Below are 24362 nucleotides of genomic sequence, written 5' to 3'. Positions count from 1 at the left end.
TTGTTCAGTTCGAATCGTAAAGCGAAACAATCGACAACAGAGAATGTGTTCTTTTTTGCATATGTCTTCTGTTTTCATATGGGAGTTAACATATTAATACTTCAGAGGCGGTCCACTTTTGGATTGGACATAAATTTACATGCATAAGTTTGGAGAGAACCTAGGATGATAGCATCATCGCGAACAGGTTTGCATATTTTCCGAGAGATTTGGCGAGCAGATTTCTGAATGGACATGATATAACGGTTCTAGTGAATCTAGATTAATGAAAGTGATTTAAACAAAGTGTGCATACGAGATTAACAGTTCATAATGCGGTATAAAAGTGATCCGTCCGCCGGAGAAAGGCAGCAGATGCCATTTCGCCATGAGGCTGTTCGCAGTGATTTTTTGGATAGGTAAGGGATATGATTAAAATAGGATTGATCGGATTTCTAATTGGGATTCATTTCCTTTCCAGGCTGGGCCTTCGGCCAAGCGAATTCCAAAAGCCCGAGTGCCGAGACGGGCAGACTGATAGCATCTCTTCAAGCTGCTCCGGCTCCGGCGCCAGCACAAAGTGTGATCTACAAGCTGCCACCACAGCACTACTATCCGCCACCACCGCCGCCGCCTCCGCCACAGCACTGTAATTGCCCGCCAGGTCCACCGGGTCCTCCTGGACCACCGGGCTTACCCGGAACCCCTGGTCCGCAAGGTCCCAAAGGACACACTGGGTCCAAAGGCGAGCGAGGAGAGAAGGGAGAGCGCGGTCACTACGGACTACCAGGCCAACCAGGTCAACCGGGACCCATTGGCCCACCTGGACTACCAGGCCCACCCGGTCACAAATCGGGTCATGGCCACCATGATCATCATGATCACCACCATCATCATCCAGCGCCTCCACCGCCACCATCTCCGCCTCCGCCGCCTCCACCACCTCCACCACCACCACCACCACACCCACACCCGCATCCACATCATCCGCACCCACCAATCGTGACGCCTCCAATTATAGTTCCCATACCATTGCCACCGCAGAAAGGTGACCATGGTCACCATCATCACCACAAGGGATCCAAGGGTCCGCCCGGACCTCCAGGTCCACCAGGTAAGAGAAAATCGTTACTCATATATACCCCAACGGTCCAATAGTGAAAATATTGAAAGGGTCGAAAGGATCGTTTTCCAAGTTTTATTAAGTATTTCATCTCTTGCAGGAACGGGACCACCGGGTCCTCCAGGACCTCCAGGCACTACGTATCCACCTCCACCACCACCACCACCACCACCACCGCCACCTCCACCACCATCGTACCCATACCCACCGTACCCGTATCCACCACCTGGTCCTTATCCAGGACCATGGATTCCTCTACCAGTGCCAGTGCCCTGGCCCTCAAAGGGACATAAGGGAGACAAAGGTCACAAAGGAGGCCACAAGGGAGACAAGGGCGGACACCACCATCACTATTACCCACCAGGACACGATAAGGGAGGCCACTATCCGTATCCACCCCACGGCGGCCATGGAGGCCATCACCATCCAGGTCATAACTATCCAGGACCCTATCCGCCACCCTATCCACCTCACCATCCACATGATGGCGGTGACAAGGGACATCACCATCATCCACCCCACAATCACGGAGGACACAATCACGGAGGACACCATCACGGGGGACACAACAACCATCATCCACCTCACAACGGAGAGCACAACCATAATCATCCCCCACACAATCACGGAGGACATGGCCACCATCATCCCTCACACAATCACGGAGGGCATGACCCACATAATACACACCACCAACACCCCCATCATCATCAACCAAAACCCACTAAGCCAGAGGGTAGTGGCGAACAAACTCCACGGGATGATCTGGACTTGCTGGATGAAAATGTGGAGATTGTCGAAAACATAATTGATGAAAATGAAAACGAAAATGATTTCATGGAGGGCGAGGAGGAAATGTCCAATGAGCCCAATGACTTGGAAACGGAAACCGAGGATGCGGGCTACGGCCTTGAATATGCAGATAACACTGTGGAGAACCACGAATCTCCGAGTGGCACTGAAGAAATCGATGATGAGGATCCAGGCTATATGGTACCAGGAGGAGAAGATGCGATGGAAGAGGACCATATGATGGAGGACCAGATGGACCCAGAGAATATGACGGAGGATAACGCACCTATGGATGGAGATGCAATTGAGGAGCGAACCAACAAAGGTCCGATTATCCTGTCGATTGGAACTCCTCGAAATCCTTTTCACATTTACGCCTATGAACAGTATGATACATAAATAAGCCAACGCCACAACACCAACAAAATAAAAAATAACTTTAAAATATGAACATTTTTAGATTTTTCTTACAAATCAAAAATTTGATATTTTGGGTTTCATTTACAAATTTTGATACAGTTAATAAGATTTAAATGCTTAATAATTAACAAAGAGCAGTGAACCTTTGTTGATTTTCGTATTAATAAGATCATCTCGTAGAATTCGAATAGAAAAAAATTTAAATAAATAAACAATAAACTGCGTTATTGTTAGCTGTCAAAATAGTTCCGTTGTTCTTGGAAATATCTGTGGCTTTGTTCGATTTTCTATAAAATAACAATGGACAAAGATATGAAAAAAGTGAAATCATAATGAAACAAGCTATTAATTCAATGACAATCGAATGAAATTGCCAACTCAAATCATTTATCAAAATACAATGGTAAATTGTCAAATATCAGCTAAGCAGTAAAAGTGGTTGTAATTTATTTAACTTTTAAATTTTGGCAGATGTGATATTGATAATGCTGTTAAAATGCTTGCAGTAATTAGGTTGATTGAATTAAAAACAAATCGAACTATATATATGCTAAAACTATGAGATCATATTTGTCCAAAAATATATCTTATACGACTTTTTAAAGCATGCGTGCATCAAATTGATCCAATGCCTTTAAGTCTAGAAGAATTTCGCGCGTCATTTTGAATTTCACTATTTAAAATCAATTTGTATGATAACGTGATATCTATGAAAGCAGATAAGCCAGATGATCCCATTTTTGCGGTATTTTTATTTTATTGCCCCGTAAATAAAACAATGGGTGCAGAAATGGAACAATCAATAACGAAATGGAACCAAATAAATAACTAAAGAAAGTTAATAAAACTTGTGCCATAATATAAATTTTAATTCTTAAATAATTACCACACATATAGGTCCTAATTGTGGTAATCCATTTAATGATATATTAGGACATCGACAACCGGGAATAAATCATTTTTCTTGAGCATGCCTGTGTATCTGGACCAATCTTCGGTTAAATTTATGCAAAATCATTAGGCTGATCAACTCTGAGATTTGCGATTTACATTTTATGTGTTTCGCATTAACCCATTAAAGTCTAGCCCAACTGTTCTTAAGGTCTATATAAGAGATGATCTAAGGCGGGCAGGTGTTCATTCACGAATGAGGCGTCTTGAAATGAGGCTGCTCGCGGTTCTGCTGTTCACAGGTAAGCGGAGTGAAGAAGATGGCACCTTAGAACATTACTTTACTTGGTTCTTGTATTTTAGCCATCTCAGCATTCTGCGAGGGATCATGGCTGCTTTCCCCAGTTCAGCCGGTCAAAGTAGAATCGCGGCCAAAGGCAAAGAAACCAAATTATAAAAACCAGAATCTGTACTATTACAGTCCTGAAACGATAGGTTCTTCCTTTTACCACGGATCTCAACCCAATTGCCAATGTCGACCCGGACCGCCTGGACCTCCTGGGCCACCAGGAATTCCTGGTCTGCCAGGTGAGGAAGGAGCGCCAGGTGAAAAGGGGGATCGTGGTGACCGTGGAGAAAGTGGCCCAAGGGGTAGGCCGGGTTATACCGGATTTCCGGGACCCATTGGTCCACCAGGACTACCTGGCTCACCGGGCCGCCCTGGAAAATCTCCATCGCATGGACAGAAACAAGGTCCAACCATTATTTACTTGCCAGCAATTCCAGCGGACAAACCGCCAAAAGCGGAAAACCCAAAGGGCAGCAATGAAAACCCACCATCGAAACCCGATAATAGAAACGTCATTAAAAAGACAAACAAGCCCCGGGCACCGCAGCCTTTGAGGGCAAATTCCACTGAAATTAAGTATCTTAAAGTTAGTCCGCAACTGACCCAAAACCACAAAAACCGAATTCGCAAGAGACCCACTACTTTCGCCCATTCCGATCGCAAGAAAATCAACCAGAGTAACAAGATAACAACTTCGACTAAGAACAAACAAACAGTAAACAATTCCCAAAAACATAAAACAAACGCTCCAATGCGCCGAAAGCAGACTCCCAAGCGAAAGGTAATTAAAAATACAACTACTGATTTAAGCAGTTCAGATCGTCAGCCCGTTAACAAAATCAAGGGCACCAATCTTGGCGAGAAAAACATATTAACCGATGCAAATAACAGCATGAATTTGAATATCAGCCACGTCGGATCCCAACAAACGAAAAACGTAACTAAAAATGTTGTAAAAAGTAGTCAAATTGATGATATACCAATACCAGCGGATGTATCTGCAATAAATTCTTTAAATAAAGACCAAGCCCCCATGGAAGCGGAGATAGTTCAAGTAAATTCACAAATATCTAATACTACATTGCAAGGTACCATCCTGGAAGAGACGACTCCACCGAATAGTATTAAAATAACAGATGAAATGTTAGATCTTAACAAATTAACAACAATTACCGAAGAGGCACCTGATGCGATTAATACAACAACAGTTCAAATTGAGATTTTAAAAGGTGAAAACGCTGCTGAAGGACAAACTACAGAAATTTCAACTGAGGAATTAGGGGAAACAACCACTTACAATATGTCCAATGATGATTTAAGTCCCGGCTTCACGACATTGGAACCCACATCGAGCACCGAAAGCCCAGCGACAACAGTAGCAACTGAAATTGGAGAACCCACAACCCTTGTGCCCGATGATACATCCAAAATTGGGAACGATGAGGAACTAGGATCACCAAGCACTGAAACTACCATAGCAGAAACGACAGAGGCATTTCCCACAGACAAACCACTTTTTGAAAATGAAGGTCAAAGGTTACATTTCACACCCACTGAAACTGAGTTCGCAATCCCAGTAGCTGTTCTATTTGATAATACGCCTGAGGCGATAGAAACTACACAAGAAAACTCCACAGTCTAAATAATGTAAATATATAACATTAACTAAAATAATGCGTTATCTTATTTAAACAGTTTTTTACCAAAAATATACCTTGAAAATTTTTAAAAATTTAGCTAAAGTGGCACACATTTTATAAAAATACTTTTTATTTTCCCGAAACTTATTCGTAAACATCAAATAAATATTTTTAATGGTGTCGTATCTTTTTTAACTGCAGTCACATGTTAAAAAACAAATTCAATTTCTTTGTTGCATTTTAAATTAATTAATGCAAAAAATGATAAAAATGTAACTAAACAAAAATGTTTGCATCTTAAAGAACAAATTGAGCAGTCCAATTAGTTTCAGATACACTTGCTAGTGAAAACACTAGTGAACAAGCTGAGGCCTGAGATCCTGCCATTTGCTTAGATCGATTTGGGGGATAAAATTGCAGTTCAGTAGTAGATTACTAAAAAAATGAAATAATTTTAAAATTATATATAAAGATATAGATATTTGTAAACTTACTGTGAATTCGGGAATACAAATACGTTTGGTTGGATTAAATGCAGGTAGTTGGCATTGCTGCAGAACAAGCTGGCCAGGCTCACTTTACGGATCTCGGCCAATTGAGCTGTGAAAAACATAAATTTCATATTAATTTCATTATTAAATTATTATTATTATTCCTACTTACCGCGCGAAAAACCTCCCTCGTTCTCCCGCTCAAAGAAGAATCTATCGCCACGTCGCGTGTTTAGGAACTGTTTTCCAATCACACACAACAAAGTTGGTCCAAATAGAGCATCTGGTACATGGTACTCCAGGGTACCGCCTACACCAAGTTCCACGTCATCCGGAGTGGCATACAGTCGGCGCAACAGCGATATTTTCTACACCAATGGAAATTTAGTACTTTGATCTCCAATAATCTTGATATCAATAATCTACCTCTCCGGGAATTTCATGAGCGAAATCAGCCCAATCGACAGCTCGTCGCAGACCACAAAACTCTCGCACATCGTTGTAGGAAGCCAATCCGAAGTCTCGTGCCCTCTGAATGTCTATAGACTTCAGATCCGAACCGTACTCCTCGAACTCCTTGCGGTTGAAGTAGTGCTTGATCTCCCGATCAATGTTCCCATCCGATCGCTTGTGCAACTGGGTAGCCAAGCCTCTCAGCAGGGCATCGAAGTTGTCGGATGTGTCCAGTAAACGAATAGTCTCTGTTCGGTCGAGGTAGTCGCTCAGGCGCATGGTGTGATTAGATCTCCGATTGGGGGCAACCAATCTGTGAACGTTATATAATTGTAAACCCATATACAATCAAGACGTAGGCCAAATACTTACGAGAACCATCCGGGAATTTGAGTGTGGGCGTATCTAAAGGCGGCAGCAGAAAACTCCGCATAGGCCGCAGGATTAACCGTCTCGTCGTAGTCGTTGACGTACTCGGTGGGCTCCACTGGATAAATCAGACCGTTCAAGTAGGTATAGGTGCGACCAACGAACAGTGGAAGCCAGTCATAGTATGTGATCTTCTGGAACTGCGCAATGTTGATCTTGCGTGCCTCCTGGAAGATGCGCTCGTCACTATGATCGGGATTAATCAGCGCTAGATTTTCGGCCAGACGATTGTGCTCTCGGACCAACAGAGTCTGCAGCAGGGCGATTGTGGGCGTGAAACGATTCCGAGTGTCCGGTACGATGTAGCACTCACTCTTGGCACCACACTCGCCATTCTCATTCTGGCTCACCGGTAGCCAGTGTTGTCCGTTCGTGTAGCTGGTCTTCAGAAGTCCGCCCTTGAACAGGCGGACCTTTCTGTTTTGCGAGGGATTGTTGCCATAGATGGAGGAGAGATCCAGGTAAGCAGTTGCCACCGTTAGCTTCTCGGGTTGGGGTTCCTCAACCTTTGGGCAAATGGCATCCGCATCCGACACACTACGGGCAAAGTGCAGACAGGTCTTGCCCGTATGGTAGGCGATGGGACCACCACGGGGCAGGTTGATTGGGAGACAGCGAGGATGACGCGGCTCGGCACAGCAATCCTGAGGAGCGCCCTGTGTGCTCAACTGGCTGATGTCGTGGGCAACAAACTGGCCAAATTGCATGGCCGCCATGGTGCGGAACCTATCGTTCCTCGTCTGCTCGCCATACAGCGACAAAGAGATTAAACGCGCATTTGGAGCCTGTTCCACTTGGCGGGGAGGCAAAAGCCTACGATAGCGCGAAACGGCAATTCCAAACTCCGGATACAACAGATTGTTGCAGGATCCATCCAAGGTTCGGTAGTGCAGATTTCGAGTATCATTCAAGCAGTTGCGAGGCGGAACTCCACATCTTAAAGGTTGTTGGGAGGCAGAAGGCTCGGCCCAACTATTGTGAACATTGTTGCCATTGTATTTGGGCATAAATTCTTTAATCAAGGCATCCAAACTTCCGTCACTAACTCCTGGGCGAATGTCAAAAGAACTCCGTTTGGACCTGGACAAGGAGGGTTCCATTGACGAGTACGGGCACTTGGTGGCCACCGCCACAGACAGCACACTCAAAACCACCAAAAACACTCTCATAGCACCGACGACACCACAAAGCACAATGCAGCACCAGCAGCTGGGTGCCCATATATAGATCTCCGCCAGTTGCTGACCCGCACGATCTTCGAGCTCTGGAGACGTGATAATACAACGCGAAATTCTTGGTATGATTGACCAGATTGAAGAACGTGCAGAAATATGCGAGCATAATTTCCAATATTCGGAAGCTCAAACGGTGGGCGAATTTTATAAACAAATAATGTCGACTGGAACGTGTTTACCGCTCGGACAAAAAAGGCAATGGTTCTTATTAAATGTGGCTGATATAAAAAGATTACCAGTAGTGCCATTTTTGCAGTAATCATGAAGAATGAAAACGCATAAAGATAAACCATTAAGAAGAACAGTAATGAATTCTGACTCATTTTAATTTTGTTGAATAACTAAAGAGCGCTTCTTACATAGATATGTGTGCAACATATGTTAAATTCTAAGCTTATAAAAATAGTTTGGCTGTCTGAAACACAAATTAATTAACTGGAATGTTTTTCTGTTACCTTATCCAAGAGTTAACAGGATTATATTAAACATAAAGCTTATAACATATAAACAAAAACTGCATTCGCATTAAACTAATTGGAAATAGTTAATTCACTTCTTCTATTTTACCAAAAAGTCTTTAAGTTCTGATGGCATCGTCAAAAATGAATTAAAGATTGTCTTCCATTTATAATGATGCGTACAATATTCCATGTATAAAGATGAAGCCTCTTCATCATCAATTAAAGCTTCCGTGTGAATCTGAAGTCTTTTTAAAATAAAGGAAGAGCTTAAAAGAACCATTTTGGGATAATCCGAGTCGACTTCTGGACGATCCACTCTGTTAAGATAATACATTGTCACATCTTTAAACTGTTGTACAGCTACACATCTCAACTCACATGATATTAATATATTGTTCCATAATGCATCTGATTACACAAAGGCTTTGACGATATATTTCGATATTCTTAAAATGAATATCATCCGTTTCAGTTAACTCAACGAAGTGCACAATATTATCGGTAGAGTGTTGTAAAAAGCCTGTATTAAACGAAAAAAAAAAACATTTTCAAGCCAGAACGATTATAGTTTTAAATTTATACAAACCATTCAATGCTAGAAACATCGAAAACTTAAGTACTCCCAGAAAACGTGTCTCGTCCTTTTCTTCGCAATGCAAGCCGAGAAAACTATTGTACGTACCATATAATATGGTCAAATGAAGTTGCAGATTTGCATCTATAATATTATAGGACAGTAAATTAAAAGACAATAATTAGAATTTGTATAAGATAAGTCAAACCTAGTCGAGACTCTATCCAAGCTGAAAGGTTCTCCTTAATAGCGGCGATGAAGGCTTTATTGTGTCGCACAAACTCTGGGGAAGGCATTTTCTCAGGCTATGCGAGATAATTAAAAGAAAAAATAATTATTCGGTTTAAGAAGATATAAAATTACTAACATTTTCATTTTCCTTTTCAATACTTGTCGAAAAACTAAAATATTCGCTTCGTGCTAAATCCAATATTCTGTTTTGATCACGAAGTCTAGCAAAATCAGGGCATAGCACTAATTCCTCGCCTTTATGGACATTTTTAGCTGTCACTCCAACGACTTTTCCATTTGGTAAGAATCTGAAATTTTCGTAAACATCTTAATGTGAACAAAATATGAAAAGATCAAAACTTACATGGCTTTAATATTTTTTGTCCCACAATTCTGCCTAAAAGCTTTTAATGTAACACAAAGCGTAGATTTTAGTTGGAGCGTACTTTCTATTTTGTGAAAATATTGATAAACAAATTGCTGAAAATATTTAGCAATATTCGTCAACAGCTGGCAGCGTTGTGATGTGTTAAAAATTTGAAGAATTTCGTTTAAATCGTGTTCGGGAAAGGTCTCTGCACTTACGAGATCTTCAACAGCTTCAATATCATATTTTTGAATGCAAATAGAATGTAGCCTATCAGCAAACCGAAATATCGGACTATCATTTGAGAACTTCTCTGGGTACTCATGTTCGACCTCAGCTAGACTATCGTGAACGTTGTTATAGCAGTCTACGAAATCTGTAATCGCATTAACTCCATAGTAACTGAATGCATTTGCGCTTATACGATCAGTTGGCATCGGAAGAATACCACAATTTTCGAATTCATTATTATTTTCATTCATGGCATTAAAACCTTCGCGTTGTGTGTAGCATAAGTTATCTCGCTGGGAATTCAATAGAACGTGGCCACCCAACCGTAAAAGTATAGCTGCCATTACATTAATTAAGTCTGTTTTCGCAAGAGGCAGCAAATAAAAATATTTCTCTGCGAGGCGGGTGTCATTGTAAATGAAAACCGATAAACGAAATGCCGTTGTTACGATTTCTGTATACTTTTCCCTTGTCAGCAGGTTATAATCTGGAGCTGTAGCAAGGAGTTCTCCAACAAGATTATAAGTTTTCTCCTCTTCCTGGGCATGCTCCAGTATAAATGTCCAAGCATCTCGGGGATTGCTTAATATTCTGAAATGGGGAAAAGAAAGTCATTTTTGATATATAAGCATGTGATTAAAATCTACTCGTTAGTTACCCGCCATCCATCGCATAATCTACTATAGCCGGAAGAATATATTCTCCTGCTTCGCAAAACAATCGAAACAGCATGTTAGCTTCTAGCATTGGGATAAGTCCAATTTTATATCCAGTGCACTCGTATTGGTGGACTTCTGCATCTGATTTCATACACGACATTGAGCAATAGGATCTATAACGACAGTTATCACAGGTGTATAGCTGTTGCTGATGCACTCCACACAACTCGCAGTTCAGAAATGGAGCACTAAACTGAAAGTACACGGGATTCTCCACAAGAACAATTTCTCCTTTAGGTACATCGCATGAAGCGAAAACTCCGCCAGATTTCTCAATGGATTTTTCGCTATAAGAGAATATATCGATTTATTAAATGTATTGTACATCAAAAATTCTTTACCTACAAATAATCACAAGCTTGGCTGGCAAACGGAATTTTCCGTGTAAGCTTAAAACCCTTAAAAGGCGCAAAGTCCTGGGTTTGAACTTTCTTGCAAAACTCAACATTTGTTCTAGCTTTGTTAATTCTCTCTTCATGTTGTTTTATAAGAGCTAGAAAAGGACTGACTTCTAGAAAATATAAGAAAATAACTAAAATTAAAAAGAAAAATCAAAACAACTCTAGTAATACTTACCACTTTGATCGGCTAGTGTCCCATTTTCTAAAATGGAAGAAAAACAGCGATTTATTGAAGATCATTCCAACATATTATGAAATTACCAATGAGGCCTTTTACAACAGAAAGTTTATCCTTCGATGCTTCATACTCCCGATTAACAAAAAGGCATATACAGTGAAGTATCTGTGAGATTATCGTTCCCTCCGCTGTCTTGAGAGCTGGATCCAAAGACTCGTAATATAGTAAATCATTGCATGCGGTCTAAAGTCGAACAAAAGGGTTGTGAACATATGATGTATATGTATTCAACCAGTATGATGATGACATACCGCATTCTGGTTATTTTTTATGCAGAGAACACTTCTGGCCATAATAGCATCCACGCATGTAGGGGAGGTGCTGGGTGCGCGGCATATAATTTCGTCCAGACTCTGCAAAGTCTGAGTACTGGATTACAATAAGGTTATATATCATATATAATGTGGATATACCATCTTCAGCACTGTAGGACTTTTCATATTCATACACTTCTTGGAAATGTTAAGGCAACTTTCAGCAACTTCAGAAAAATTGAGAAAAACTGTGTCGGTTGTTTTGCGCAGTATCTTCAAGAACAGCTCGCATTCTCTGAAATCGTAAATTATTATATATCTATCTATGAACACTTGCAGGATGCTATTTCAGGACAACTAGGATTTCGCAATATTGCAAAACTTGCGGGATCCCAGGCCAAGTGGCCCTGTTACTCACATTAGGTTACGTGGACACATGACTTCGGACATCGTGATATATTCAGAGGCCTCGGGTCGAGGCTCCGACGCCATATACAATGGTATTCGGTGCATATTTACCACTTAATTTTGAAAAAACCTCCTCAAAGCGTGATTTTAAGATCTCGCGGTAAGAATGTGACCGCATTGCGCCGCCACTAAAATCCACAACTATTTGACATTATATTTTAGTGTTACCAGAAATAAGCAATCCAACTTTCTTATCATCATATTAGATATAAAATATTAGAATAATTAGAATATTCTAGTGTCTTTGGTCAAACATAACTTAATGTCTTTATTCTGTTCATTTCGGGATAACAAAAATATTTAACTTTTATTATGCACTTTTTTCTTAAATATTTATTACTACCGATACCATGATGGATGGAAAAATTGAAAATTAACAGACATACATTTTTAAATAATCAATCCATTTAATTTTCTTATTATGGAACAATTAAACATAGTGGCCAACCGAACATGCCAACCAGCATTATTGTTTTGGTTTATGTTTTCTTCGTAAAGTCTCCATTTGCCCCGGAGCCATTATTCTGTAAAGGAACCAGTTGGAATTGCCGAACACATTCCCTGTCGATATATCGATAGGCTGACCAATCGTCTAACTTACAAAACATAAATAACAACTACTTTTTCTTACTCTTTGGCTAGTTTCTGCACATGACAACATATTTAAACAATTCTTTTTCACTGTTTACGTACCTCAAAAAGACAACCAGTTCTATTGTAGATAGATTTCTTATATTTATTTACAATGGGTAAAACCTCAAAGGACAAACGAGATATATATTACCGACTGGCCAAAGACGAAGGCTGGAGGGCCAGGAGTGCCTTCAAGTTGCTCCACGTGGACGAGGCTTACGGAATTCTAAATGGTAAGATCATTGAAAGTACTTGGGAGCAAAATATAACACACTCTTCCATATAAAGGTGTTCAGCGGGCAGTCGATCTGTGTGCTGCTCCTGGCAGCTGGTCTCAGGTGCTCTCTCGGAAACTATACGATACCTGCGAAACGGACGATGAAAAGGCCGCTGTTAAGATCATAGCCGTTGATCTGCAGGCCATGGCCCCGATCCGAGGAATACTCCAGCTCCAGGGAGATATTACAAAGCAGTCGACCGCCGAAGCAATCATCGGTCACTTTGGTGGGAATGAGAAAGCCCAGCTGGTGGTCTGCGATGGAGCCCCCGATGTCACCGGTGTCCATGAAATGGACGAGTACATGCAGCACCAGTTACTTGTGGCTGCTCTCAGCATTGCCACCTGCGTACTGGAAACTGGCGGAACTTTTGTGGCCAAGATTTTCAAGGGTAATGCCACATCGTTATTGAGCTCCCAGATGCAGATATTTTTCAAAAAATTCGACATCTACAAGCCGCCGAGTTCGCGCCCTTCGAGCATTGAAGCGTTTGTAGTTTGCTCCGGCTTTTGCCTTCCCGAGGGCTACATTCCTCAAGTGATTAACCCTGCTCGCGACGATATACGGCTGCTGGCACAGAAATCAGGGTCGGAAGTAAACCGTCGTCTAGTTCCTTTTATAGCCTGTGGAGACTTAAATGGGTTGAGTGATCCCGAAGAGGACAAGACTTCCTCCTCAGATGAATCCAAATCAGTAAGTGATGTGCCTAATACTTCGCTTCGTTCTTTTATTCAACAATCTTTCCCACAGTGCTTAGAGTATGTTTACGATTCTGTTATGGACGACGCATCTTATCCCCTGGAATTTAAGGAGATTCTAATGCAAGTCTATGATGAACAACTCCATATCAAATAAATATTTATAAAATAAAACAACAAAAATTAAATTAAATTTTTATATTAAGTGGGCTTGGGCCAAACAAGAAGAAATGTGATAATTTTAATGAAAATATTGAATCTTAGATTATTTAAAGATTAGGGTCTTAAAACTACCATAATATTACTTGATTTTGTGTGTATCTCGTCATTTGAGCGACAACTTTTTCTGCTCGATTTCCAATAGTTTCTTTTTCAGTTCTATTTTCTCAGCCATTAACTGTTCAATTGCCAAGTGATGTCGCTTGTCCTCGTACAGCTTCTGCTTGTAAAGGACGAAGAATTCATTGAGTGCAAGTTGAACGCTGTTGGCGGTATCTTGAACCATTCCTAGGTTATTGCTAATCTTGTCAAGCAGCGTGGTGTCTTCCTCCTCCAGTCGACTGCTGGCCAATGCAGCCCGTTTGTTCGATTGCAGGTAAAGCGGATCTATGTCCGTTTTGTTCTCCTCCGGTTCGTAAACGTACTCGGCGGAGGTCTGAAGGGCGTCACCATCTTCTTCCGGAACCACGTCCTCTACTTCGTCAACATCAAATTCCGTGGTGGAATTCTCATGCATTTCGTCGTCGGAGACTTTCATAATAATCTGACTTACATCCTCGTTTAACCTACACAGCGTGGCTATTGTTTCCTCCGACGAACTGAGACTGGTGCCAAAAGGCATGTTCTGCATCTCATTCTTTTCCACCTTTCTCAGGATAAACCTCTTCCAGTCCTTTAAGGCCTACAAACAAATAAGCTTTTAATGCAAGTGGTCAAGGAAAAAGTAAGTCAGTATACCCTTCTCCAGGTGGCTATATCTTTTCGCGGCGGACCGTGGCTATTAAGTTCGTTTGACAGTTCCTCCCACAGCGACTCCAGATTGCCCCGTGTTTCCCACGTCGGATTCTGAAGCAGGCGCGGATGTTTCTTCACAAATTCCAGCAATATCAGCTCTTGCGTTGAATTGCGCGGCTTGGCCTTGTTCCTGTCGATGGCAATGGTGGTCTGCGGCTGGAATTTGTACTTGGAGTTCCGGTTGAGTCCCGATGTGGGATGCATCCTGTTCATGTGCTTGCTCAGATTCGTGGTGGTTGTCTTGTATGAGAGCTTCGCCTTGCAGATATTGCACACCGCAAACGTGTCGTCCACCGCCCGGAAAAAGCACCAGATCTCGCTCGTTTTCCGCTTCATTTCGACTAAGTTGTTTTGGTAAAGGAAACAGGCTCACAGTTCCGTCCAAAGCAATAGTTCAAGAACTAGTAATTTAGGGATGAGCTTGCGGGCGCTGATTTCAAGTTTCGAACTAGTTCAAAATATCGAATGCATTGCCTTCGATTACTTAGATTAGATTACTTATTACTTATAATTTACCAGTCGTGGTAAGTCCAAAACTGAATAAATAAATATGCAACATACAAAATCCGGCAGTGGTTGAACCATTAATTGTTTCTAACATTACTATAGCAATATGCAAACTTATAAGTTGAGACAAATTTTCTGTCGTGTACCTTCATTAAAAAACTTATGCAAAAAAATTTTTTTTAATTTGATTATTAATTCCAACATTTGTAATACCATAATAGTAAAATAGTGCCATTAATAAACGATGCGAGCGAAATTCATGTATTATGTCGATAGTAAGAAGACCATCGATGTCAGACTATCGATAGTACCATCGATGTTTTGACAGCTCTACTGCTGAGGTGACAACTTGTCACTGACAAGTCATGATAATTTTTTGTAAAGCAATAGATTTATCGCCATGGATGACTCGTTTTTCGGATTTGACACGAATCTACCGGTAAGCAGCGGTCCCGGCATTGCGGCAGCAATATCGGGAATAGCGGGGCCGCACAAGGAGCGGCAAATACCCAACGCACACTTTTCACTCGGCAAATAAGGGGGCATCGAAGGCCACCGGGGGCAGAAAAAGTAGGAATGTCTAATTTACTTGCTTCAATTGTTTCTCCAGGACGAAGATGGTGGCGATGGACGCATCGTCGAGGCGGAATACGATGCCCTCAATGACGAAACCTTTGGATCCGCGATAAATGGCGACTGGGAGGAAGCCCATGAGACGATGGTACGCCTGGGCGGGAATGGCGAAAGGGTGCGGAAGCGACCCGCGGAATCTAGTGGGAATACGGATTTTGCCGATCAGGGCAATGGTGCCTTCCTGCGACACGCTAATCCGCTATCATCGGCGCCCTCTTCGAGCGGCTCAACTCCGGCCCCTTTGAATGCCCCATTCCGACAGTCTCGTCACATAGGCGACTCGGATTTGGAGCTGAACATTTCCTCAATGAAGTTGGACGACATGGACCTGTCCTCTTTCACCACTGATAGCGAAGCCGGTGGCCTGAGCAACCGCATTAAGCTGGACTCCGGGGTCTGGGGATCACAGCCGTTTCCCAACAACCAACATTTGTTCCGCGAGCCTATGCGCAGCGCCTTCAAGCCACAGCAGCAGCAACATCAGCAGCACCACCCACAACAAATGAAGCCCCCACAGGAAGCGAATGCCAACTTTGCACTGACTCCACAGCCTTTTCCTAAAATAACAACTCTCGAGGATATAGAACGCAATATGATCATTCAGCAGGCCATTCCGAAACAACAGCAGCAGAGTCAGCAACAGGCGGAACGCAAAATGTTCGATGATTTTAGTCTGGGTAACAGGCAGCAGGTGCCGACACCAACCATGTTGCAGCAACAGATGTTGCAGCAGCAGCAGCAGCATCAACAGAAACAACAGTCGCAGCAGCAGCCGCCACAACAAGCGCAGCACAAGGGTAATTATATATTAAAACTAACAAGTATTGATGCATACAATAACAGGCCTCAGTATTTTAATACAGAAGACTTGTCCAAAAAAAAGTATCATTATCATTATCATATCGTCAAAATATTACATTTATTTCTTACGAATCTATTATTATTTTTTGAGACAGATTTAAGTAAAAATCTTCAAGTCCCTGATAGATTTCTGCGCCATATGAAAATAACACCATTTAACAATTCATTGCAGTACCCCCTGGCTTCTTGGGCACGCCGCACACCTCTCCACCGAGGCCAAATTTGGGTTTCCCCGGACCACATCCACTGCCCGAGCTACTGCCCACGCCATCGTCGCAGCAACAACTGAACGGTATGGGTGGCAACCGAGTGCCGCCCGGATTTATTTACCCGCAAGGTCTGCCCGGGAATATTCCGCAATTGCCTCAGCATCCTCTAATGCAGCAGCACATGCCGCCCAACTTTCCACTGCCCGGCGGCAACCAGCGACCTCTACCCAATCCGCACGCTCTGCCGACGGCCCTGAACAATTTTGCTATGCATCCGAGCTTCAATGCGATGCGTGCCGCTGGGATGCATCCAGGGGCTTTTATGCAACCACCCCATCCGCACCAGATGCAGCCACCGCGAATGCCGCCGCACCCGCTGCAAGCTGCCACAAGTCTATTAGGTCAGCAGCCACCGAACTCCATGTATAACATGTTCAACATGCGACTAGTGCAAGAGATCCAGCAGAACCATCCGCTGCTTCAACAGGCTGCTGTGGTACGCCAAATGCAACAGAGCAGAGCAGGATCCGTGGCCAGCGATCGACAGAGGTCGCAGGCGCAACAGCAGCAACAAGGACGACGTCCAGATGGTACAGGAAATTACCCGCTGGAAGAGTACGATGAATATGCCAACCTTATGAGCACGCGCGACAAACACTGGCTAATCGGAATCCAGCTTTCGCAGCTGAACACGGACACGCCGTATATCGACGACTATTACTACACGGTGTTCAGGGAGCGCAAGGCCCAACAGAATGGGCAAATGCGCAACAGTCAGGCGCACAAGGACAACCAGTTGAATCATCCGCTTACCCAGCCACGCGGCCATGCCCAGCTTATTCTCGTACAGTTGGGCAACAAGAATGGTACTCGCAATGGACACGGACGTGAGCGACGCAACTCGGAGAACGCCAACAGCACGTCAGGCAGCACGAACAATGGATCAGGTGGTAACAACAACAACCTTACAGGCTATATATTCTCACCGCTAAAGTTCGAGAACTCACTGGGAAAGCTACAGTACGGAAGTGTGACAGCTCCGCGAAAAATTATCGATGCTGACATTATGAGTGGTGAATCAAATACCGCCGCTGAAGCCAACGCAACTTCTTCATCAACAAGCTCGACTCCGCTGCCCATCTCTGCGAGCCATGATGTAAATCCCAGCAGCATGCGCAAGTCGCGTCACATTTTGCTTCTGATTGAAACGCTGTATCGCTATCTGCTAAAGCTGGAGGATTTGGAAAGCCCTGAAGTGATGGCCACCATTGAGCTGAAAAAGAAAAAGGAAGCCGAACGGATTGCAGCCCTTGAGCAGCTGGAAATGGCCAATAAAACGCCCGAAGAACGCGCTGCTGAAGCCGCCAATCCACAAACCATGAATCCGCAACTAAAGAACAAGTTCAACTATGAGGTGGAGACTAAAGCTGCGTTGGTCAATAAATTAAAGGCAGGTCTGGCCTTCGACAAGGTGATCGCCATGATGAATGTGCGCAAGGGAAAGGTGTGTACTTTTTTTCGCTATTTTTTGAACAAGTGCAACCAAATAGAACTCGATTTATGTTCTAGTGTTCTATACGCATGAAACTCACAAACTAAATCAATCATTCCGTTGCAGATTCTTATTAGACGCATAATGCCCTTTATTGCCGATCAAAGCATTCGCTGGGTCGTATGGAGCGGCGTCTTCTGTTCCCTACAAACAGTGGTGAAAAAGGACAAGGACGACGTTGAGGGCGTCTTGTACGCTCTTTACCCAGAGTTTAAAAAACACGTTAACAAAGCTACTTTCGAACTCCTAGTGAGCATTTCATCTGCTATTACGCTGAATGACAAGAAACTGGCTGGAATTTTCTGCAGTCGCGTAAGTTAGCCCCACTATTAAGTAATAGATGCACGTACTAATTATTAAATTGACAGTTTGGAATTCTTTCGCTGGTTGCCCTGATACTTCGTGCCGAGGAAATCTACGTCTCGCGAACTGACGCTACTCTTAGTGAGGAGAACAGGCAAAAGTGGCGAGAATTTTTGGCGCAGGTTGCATCCTGCCTCAATCGCACTATTCAAAACCAGACCATCTCGGCAGCCATTGAGTCGGATGCAATTCAGCCGCTTATGGACCACTTTGAAAGGTTTAAAGATCTTAAACTGGATGCACTCTTAGCATTAATAACTGAAGCCAGGCATCAAATTGATTAGGTTGCTTTGACGGATTTTCATTTAACTTGATTGAAGCGTTTCAAATAATTGTGAAATTATATAGCCGAGTTCACTTTGCTTTGTATAGAATATGTATCCAAAACTTACATATGTACGATCGTTTTTACATTTACGCATACTACACAAAAATATTGATACAGGGTATAAAAATCTCATACTGAAATTGAGAAAGTACTCGACTGTCAATAAATTTTGATAATAGTTTGTTAGAAACGTTCTTTTATCCAAAATTGTGTGCACTGTACAAGAAAGGTAGAGAGAGGAAATCATGTTTTATAAATATAATATCGAATGGTAGGTTTTGCTCATTGTACATACTTATATCATTTTATATTCGATAAGGAGTACTTTTCCGGCATTTTCTGTAGAGATTTATAAAGAATAATTCACATCGCAAATTATTCTTTTTTTTTTGTCATCGAATTAACAACTGGGCTTTCCTATATCTTGTAACCACGATTGTAAAAGAAATATCATAAATGCGTTTTAAAATTTAAAAGCACCGATCTAATGCGCGATCCATGCATACTCATTTAAATGTGCATCCTTAAGTATCTGCTTATTTTCTGGTAATTGTAAATATCGGTTTAATGAAATTTTTACTATAATACCTTTTGGGTTTCATTGAATCAAATTTGTGCAAGACCCATTAAATATAGTCGAGACATTCAGCATAAATGTGTACTAAATAATTAGCATTGTGACAGGTGCAGCCGTATTTATTATAACAAAATGATCAAAATTGTGATACATTTTGACTTTTAAACATAAACGAAATTCCGATGATCGGAAAGAATTAGTTTAACACGCAAATACAAATTTGAAATTAGAAAGCAGCAATTTTCATAAAACTTCTGTAACGCAACGGATAGATATTTGTTGTAAGAATCCGTTGTGGAGCATTTTAATTTTATTTCGTTTTTAATTGTATCTACATCATCATGCAATGTTGTTAAATTCATTTTTTTTATTGAAATTCATGTTTTGTATCTGAAGAAAATTCTACTCGACTGCAAACGTTTTGCAAATACTTTAAAACTATGCTTTTTTAGCAAACAAGAGTCAAAATACGATAGCTGTCTAAGATTGCAAACACATATACAATAATTGTAGTTTAATTTGTATTTATCACATACAAACACTTCAAACCTTTTCCTATACATATGTTCGCTGATTCAAAAGTAAATTTTTTTAAATTGATTTAATTTCCGAGAGTATAATAAATAAAACATACCATTTCACAGAACACACCAAAACTATGAAACCGTTTTTTTGGGATTTTGAAAAAGATTTTATTTAGTTTAGTAAAAAGCCTGATAAAATTTGGAGAAACTCCTCCAATCCTCCTTAAATGAGATTTTATTTATGGATTTTATTTAGCTTTCTTTCAAATTTATTGATTTGCTTCCAATTAGGGTTGACGCTTGTGTTATTATAAGCTTTTTCTTCTATAATGATATATTAATAATTTGATTTCTATAAACAATTGTGCTTAGAGGGGGGCATCATTAATGGCGAACGTGTTTTGTGTCTGTCTGTTTTTGTTTTTGGCGCAGAATCAAGCGTCGAAGTGTCGGCAGTTGCCTGTCCGTAAGGGACATTTTGTTGTGCGGAGGCGCCAAAGTGCGTAACAAGTGGCGGCGGCGCGCTCGGGAATTGTTGCAAATTTCTGAGTCGGCGACGCCAACCACTGGCGACGGTCACCAAGACGACAACTTGTCGGCAGCAGTCCGCCCAGCGCGAAGGGATGCGAAGCCCACGCTCCCGTTCCCACCCCACACTGGCAGCGAGCATGCGGTACACTTGGAGAAATAATACGACTTCACGGCTATTTCTTACTCTGGGTTTCGAATGAGCTTTTAAATTATTAGGATTTTAAATATTAAATAAATTAAATTAATTTCTAAAATTATTAAATAATAAAATAAAACGGTCCATTCATCCAATAATTATATTAAGCTGTTACCCAAAATGGAGTTATTTATATATAATAAAATATAATAAGCTATAAATAAGTTCCTCACGTCAAAGATTATCCTTGCACTCCACAATTTCTTCGAGTGCATCCAAAGGCTAGACTTAGACAGACGATTGTGGCGACCAGTCGCCCGTCGTTGCTTCTTCGGCGACGGCGACAATGGCACGACGACAGGCAGGAGGACAGGACTCTGGCTCTGCCGTGGAGCGGAGCAGACAGTGCCGCAGTTCTGGGCAGGACCAGGACTCAGCGGATGCGGATACGCAGAACTTTGATTTGCGAACGGGCCAAGTGTGCGCCACTGGGCGCCGCTATTATTGCCATTGCCACCAATTGGCGCGCCAAACGCCGCTGTTCTCACAATTAGATGCGAAAATAGCCGGCGCGTCGATGATGACGAGTTATTGTCGCGTCTATCTGGTCGTTGTTTTTGTTGACAACCCCACAATTGGTTCGCTGGCGGCAGGAGGGGATCGCCTTCAATACGCTTCTACCAGGGAACCCATTAATGTAATGTGCTGATTTAACTGATCCTGACATACACGCATACAATTGGAGCGGGAATAGATATTTGATCTGGACAACGTGGGGTATGAGTAATATGCCTACCTTGGTCTATTATTTAATTTAGATTTATTGCATATCGCATATCATCGTTTCATTTTGGGAGCTAACAAGATCGGCGACCTACAGTGCGACCTCGTTAAATTGGATTTAACCACTTAATTACCGGTTAATGAGCGTCGGTGTCTTGATTTCTCCTCTGGCTGCCATTAGGTCGTGCAAACTTTCCCATCGCAATCGGAGTGTCTAGGGCTCGCTGTGCGGTTTAGGCCAACTTCGGCCGCCAGTCGCCATCGTCGCCGTCGCCGGCAGCCAACATTTGAAAAACGAAATGGCGCGCAGATAGGTTTCAGCTTAGACCCCAGTGCGACTAGACCAGACGCCTAGTGACGCCAACTAAAAATTTATGTACTTACTACGTCGTGCTTTTTGCAGTCCCTAGACATCTTGCCATTTAATAGGGTTTCTTAATAGTGCGTACAGTTATTAATCCAGATGCGTTTGAACTGACAGCCACTTAATAACTTATTAATTCAGAACTTTCCATATACAAACATATAAATTTGCTTATTTAAGTTTTCATATTCTATCGAACAAATAAATCATGCAATAAAGGAACAAACTGTTTTATACAAATATTGCAAACATAAAATTACTTGCCAAGTAAATTATGCGTCCAACGAACATTAGCGAATTAATAATAAAAAGTCCTTCTCAAGTTGCCGCTTCGTCCGGTGGCCAAAAATCAAAACAAACAAAAACCAAAACATCTAATGTGCACGCCGCAAAAAAAAGTGGATGGAAAGACAATAAACTCGAATGTCCACAGCGACATACATCTGCATACAAGTGCCAGTGCCAGTTTGGTGCATGAATGGCTGGCGGGGACTGGCAATGAGTCAGAAGGATGAAGGACGAAGGACGAGTGGCGTCGGCGTCCAAGGAGGTGGACTGGCTAGCAAGCTCGATTCGGTTTCAGACGGCGGCGGCGACGGCGCCTTGTCCAATGATTCTTCCGTGCCGACGCCGCCGTGGTGTCCGCATCCATATCCGTAGCACTGCGCAGTGGTCGCAGTCGCAGGATTCCCAGTGCGCACCAAACCGGCGGAGCCCACTAGCATCGCCTATAAAAGGACGAGTCCTGCTACGGCCGGCGCTTAGTTGGCTTAGAAATGCGCCACAGGACGCGTCCACCAAATCGTGACAGTCGAATAAAAAAGCGCGCTATCCAAATCAAAATTTCAAAAGAAACATTTACACGCAGTTACAAATAATTGGAAATGACACAAAATCCAGGAGGTAAGACGCGTTTTAACCTGGTATTAATCATCAACAAGTTGTGAAATAATAACTTTATGCATTATGTGCATGTTTTCTAATTTTGGTTAAGCAATTTTTTAACAGTGTATTAAAAACATATTTAAAACGTAGTTCTTAACAAAAACTAGCCTGTTATAAAAATATATGACTATAGTTTCGTTGCATAGATATTCAAAATGCGATAATTATGTGAGTTAGTTATCTCTTTGCCAAAAACAAAGAACGCTGATCAGAATTAACAGGTAAGTCGATATGGCTTTCAAGAGCTCAAAGGCCAGACAAATTCTTCCGACTTGAAGGGACACACACGCTACTCAGATTTATCTCTTTTGAATGAACTCTCGAAAATTAGCTTATGAAACTCAAAACCGTGGGCAAGAGGGACAGCAATGGGAATATCAATGGATAAAAAAGGCTGGAGCTCGTTAAGGGGCAAACAAATGCCAAGGAATTGCACAGGATAAGAAGATGATGAACGATGGCTAAACTGGTTTTCAGATCTGCGAAGAATTACTTCAGCTTTGAGTTTTCAGAGGACAGAGGAAGTCGGCTGCTGATAGTGGATTGCAGCAGATTCGCGGAGAATGCGAGTGAAGAGTTTTCAAGGATGAGTGGCCACCCAAGTGGACCCCTGTCAACTGAACAATCATTCAGACATTGCAGCAAGTCGGCAGATCAAGTACTTAACCAACTTATTAGCTTATTCTGACACGAATGTGGGAACTTTTCAAGAATAAGTTGCGAAGGTTTTTACCTTTTTACGAATCAAGCTTTGTTTTTCAAAAATTTGGTCGTGAGTAGCCAACAAACTTCCGAGAATTCTTCAGATAGCAAATTAGAAAACCTTTCTGAATGGTCCAAATTCCACAAGTTCTGTCGGCATTTAAAAGAGTCGAATCGGTAACCCGATACTTTCCAAACAACAAAACTCGTAAACAGCCGAGCCGGGCTAAGATTTCATAGATGACCATCTACTATATCACCCAAACCATATACCATACCTCTTCCCACACACAAAAAGCATACACATATTTGTGCTTATCCACGTTGTGCATTTGTTTATAGTTAAATGACGTAACTTTTAATAAGTTTGACTCTTGCGATAGACACGTGTAAAACTAGCCACAATGTGATATCTCCGATGTGGTTTTAAAATAGTGAAAATATAAAGGTAGCATTTAGTTTTTATTTTATTATTTTCTACCAAACTTTTCGATGGCACGGTTAATCATGATCGCAAATCCCTAAATTCGATATAAACTTTTCCCAATTTTATGCTTAAGAGCAATTGGCTTAGTAAAGTGTAGAATGTTGCATTTTTTATATTCTAAGAAAAGGGTTAACCATAACAAAGACACTGCTGAATAATTGAGGCCCTTTAAATAAGATGCTTTATGGGACGCTACTCTTTGCTGTCGTATTATTTGTTTAGCATTTGCGGAATGTCTCTGGCCTCATAAGAAAATAATGTATTCAAACTCCTGCCGCCGTCCTTTCCGGAGGTAATACCCATGCCCCTCCACGGCGGGGCAAGTCAGGGGCCCGACTCTCGCTTATTTAACGCTCACGACGCGATCAAATTCCTCCTGCCAACATCGCCGGTTGCCGGTTTCGCTCCACAAGTGGCCTGTGTTCCCTGTTCCCGACCTGTTATTATCGTAATGACGGGAGCCTATTTGCTTTTGTGTTTTCGAGTCGTCC

At 42.1% G+C, this 24362-nt stretch overlaps 7 protein-coding genes across 8 annotated transcripts; 4 read left to right on the top strand and 3 right to left on the bottom strand.

The window, feature by feature from the left end:
- Window positions 1-312: 312 nt before the first annotated feature.
- Window positions 313-2328, top strand: LOC6727759 (basic proline-rich protein). Its single transcript, XM_039295529.1, has 3 exons — window positions 313-398; window positions 456-1093; window positions 1203-2328. The coding sequence occupies exons 1-3, from the start codon at window positions 313-315 to the stop codon at window positions 2291-2293; spliced, it is 1815 nt and encodes a 604-aa protein (XP_039151463.1). The 3' UTR covers window positions 2294-2328.
- Window positions 2329-3309: 981 nt separating this feature from the next.
- On the top strand, window positions 3310-4206 carry LOC6727758 (cuticle collagen 34). Its single transcript, XM_039294915.2, is given in 3 exon segments — window positions 3310-3507; window positions 3569-4020; window positions 4022-4206. Coding segments are annotated over 3 exon segments (585 nt in total). The 5' UTR covers window positions 3310-3461; the 3' UTR covers window positions 4109-4206.
- Window positions 4207-5302: 1096 nt separating this feature from the next.
- On the bottom strand, window positions 5303-7767 carry LOC6727757 (peroxidase). The gene is made up of 5 exons (XM_002103083.4): window positions 6511-7767; window positions 6112-6451; window positions 5858-6053; window positions 5689-5794; window positions 5303-5629 (listed from the first exon to the last, which is right to left on the bottom strand). The coding sequence occupies exons 1-5, from the start codon at window positions 7734-7736 to the stop codon at window positions 5548-5550; spliced, it is 1950 nt and encodes a 649-aa protein (XP_002103119.2). The 5' UTR covers window positions 7737-7767; the 3' UTR covers window positions 5303-5547.
- A 343-nt stretch (window positions 7768-8110) lies between these two features.
- On the bottom strand, window positions 8111-11919 carry LOC6727756. Of its 2 annotated transcripts, XM_016176560.3 has the most exons (13): window positions 11697-11919; window positions 11438-11573; window positions 11276-11386; window positions 11048-11207; window positions 10962-10988; window positions 10731-10896; window positions 10325-10672; window positions 9433-10257; window positions 9205-9376; window positions 9046-9142; window positions 8850-8981; window positions 8642-8783; window positions 8111-8580 (listed from the first exon to the last, which is right to left on the bottom strand). In XM_016176560.3, exons 1-13 carry the CDS (start codon window positions 11789-11791, stop codon window positions 8361-8363), a joined length of 2631 nt encoding a protein of 876 aa, XP_016034331.1. In that variant the 5' UTR covers window positions 11792-11919; the 3' UTR covers window positions 8111-8360. The 2 variants fall into 2 exon arrangements, with proteins under 2 accessions (XP_016034331.1, XP_016034332.1); XM_016176561.3 differs by lacking the exons at window positions 8111-8580; window positions 8642-8783; window positions 8850-8981; ... (1 more) ...; window positions 9205-9376; window positions 9433-10257 and having other exon boundaries at window positions 10581-10672; window positions 10727-10896.
- A 390-nt stretch (window positions 11920-12309) lies between these two features.
- Window positions 12310-13543, top strand: LOC6727755 (putative tRNA (cytidine(32)/guanosine(34)-2'-O)-methyltransferase 1). Its single transcript, XM_002103081.4, has 3 exons — window positions 12310-12612; window positions 12668-13350; window positions 13408-13543. Exons 1-3 carry the CDS (start codon window positions 12492-12494, stop codon window positions 13510-13512), a joined length of 909 nt encoding a protein of 302 aa, XP_002103117.1. The 5' UTR covers window positions 12310-12491; the 3' UTR covers window positions 13513-13543.
- On the bottom strand, window positions 13539-14815 carry LOC6727754. The gene is made up of 2 exons (XM_002103080.4): window positions 14313-14815; window positions 13539-14256 (listed from the first exon to the last, which is right to left on the bottom strand). The coding sequence occupies exons 1-2, from the start codon at window positions 14703-14705 to the stop codon at window positions 13681-13683; spliced, it is 969 nt and encodes a 322-aa protein (XP_002103116.1). The 5' UTR covers window positions 14706-14815; the 3' UTR covers window positions 13539-13680.
- Window positions 14816-15165: 350 nt separating this feature from the next.
- On the top strand, window positions 15166-20047 carry LOC6727753 (protein PAT1 homolog 1). The gene is made up of 5 exons (XM_002103079.3): window positions 15166-15315; window positions 15487-16306; window positions 16543-18083; window positions 18198-18443; window positions 18500-20047. Exons 1-5 carry the CDS (start codon window positions 15277-15279, stop codon window positions 18776-18778), a joined length of 2925 nt encoding a protein of 974 aa, XP_002103115.3. The 5' UTR covers window positions 15166-15276; the 3' UTR covers window positions 18779-20047.
- Window positions 20048-24362: the final 4315 nt, after the last annotated feature.

This window comes from Drosophila simulans, chromosome 3R (genome assembly GCF_016746395.2).
Source record: "Drosophila simulans strain w501 chromosome 3R, Prin_Dsim_3.1, whole genome shotgun sequence".
NCBI lineage: Eukaryota > Metazoa > Arthropoda > Insecta > Diptera > Drosophilidae > Drosophila > Drosophila simulans.
This window is presented reverse-complemented; position numbering and strand designations above follow the sequence as displayed.

What these genes read in the sequence shown, in the direction of transcription:
- LOC6727755 (XM_002103081.4), top strand. Translation starts at nt 12,492, where the DNA reads ATGGGTAAAACCTCAAAGGACAAACGAGATATATATTACCGACTGGCC. An exon ending in GGCTTACGGAATTCTAAATG is followed by an intron (nt 12,613 to 12,667) that starts GTAAGATCATTG and finishes TTCCATATAAAG; the next exon opens with GTGTTCAGCGGGCAGTCGAT. An exon ending in CCTCAGATGAATCCAAATCA is followed by an intron (nt 13,351 to 13,407) that starts GTAAGTGATGTG and finishes TCTTTCCCACAG; the next exon opens with TGCTTAGAGTATGTTTACGA.
- LOC6727759 (XM_039295529.1), top strand. Translation starts at nt 313, where the DNA reads ATGCGGTATAAAAGTGATCCGTCCGCCGGAGAAAGGCAGCAGATGCCA. An exon ending in CGCAGTGATTTTTTGGATAG is followed by an intron (nt 399 to 455) that starts GTAAGGGATATG and finishes ATTCATTTCCTT; the next exon opens with TCCAGGCTGGGCCTTCGGCC. An exon ending in CGGACCTCCAGGTCCACCAG is followed by an intron (nt 1,094 to 1,202) that starts GTAAGAGAAAAT and finishes CATCTCTTGCAG; the next exon opens with GAACGGGACCACCGGGTCCT.
- LOC6727754 (XM_002103080.4), bottom strand. Translation starts at nt 14,705, where the DNA reads ATGAAGCGGAAAACGAGCGAGATCTGGTGCTTTTTCCGGGCGGTGGAC. An exon ending in ATATAGCCACCTGGAGAAGG is followed by an intron (nt 14,257 to 14,312) that starts GTATACTGACTT and finishes ATTTGTTTGTAG; the next exon opens with GCCTTAAAGGACTGGAAGAG.
- LOC6727756 (XM_016176560.3), bottom strand. Translation starts at nt 11,791, where the DNA reads ATGCACCGAATACCATTGTATATGGCGTCGGAGCCTCGACCCGAGGCC. An exon ending in GATTATGCGATGGATGGCGG is followed by an intron (nt 10,258 to 10,324) that starts GTAACTAACGAG and finishes TCCCCATTTCAG; the next exon opens with AATATTAAGCAATCCCCGAG. An exon ending in TTGAAAAGGAAAATGAAAAT is followed by an intron (nt 9,143 to 9,204) that starts GTTAGTAATTTT and finishes TATCTCGCATAG; the next exon opens with CCTGAGAAAATGCCTTCCCC.
- LOC6727753 (XM_002103079.3), top strand. Translation starts at nt 15,277, where the DNA reads ATGGATGACTCGTTTTTCGGATTTGACACGAATCTACCG. An exon ending in ACAACAAGCGCAGCACAAGG is followed by an intron (nt 16,307 to 16,542) that starts GTAATTATATAT and finishes AATTCATTGCAG; the next exon opens with TACCCCCTGGCTTCTTGGGC. An exon ending in CTGGAATTTTCTGCAGTCGC is followed by an intron (nt 18,444 to 18,499) that starts GTAAGTTAGCCC and finishes TTAAATTGACAG; the next exon opens with TTTGGAATTCTTTCGCTGGT.
- LOC6727757 (XM_002103083.4), bottom strand. Translation starts at nt 7,736, where the DNA reads ATGAGAGTGTTTTTGGTGGTTTTGAGTGTGCTGTCTGTGGCGGTGGCC. An exon ending in CAAATTCCCGGATGGTTCTC is followed by an intron (nt 6,452 to 6,510) that starts GTAAGTATTTGG and finishes TAACGTTCACAG; the next exon opens with ATTGGTTGCCCCCAATCGGA. An exon ending in CTCATGAAATTCCCGGAGAG is followed by an intron (nt 6,054 to 6,111) that starts GTAGATTATTGA and finishes CCATTGGTGTAG; the next exon opens with AAAATATCGCTGTTGCGCCG.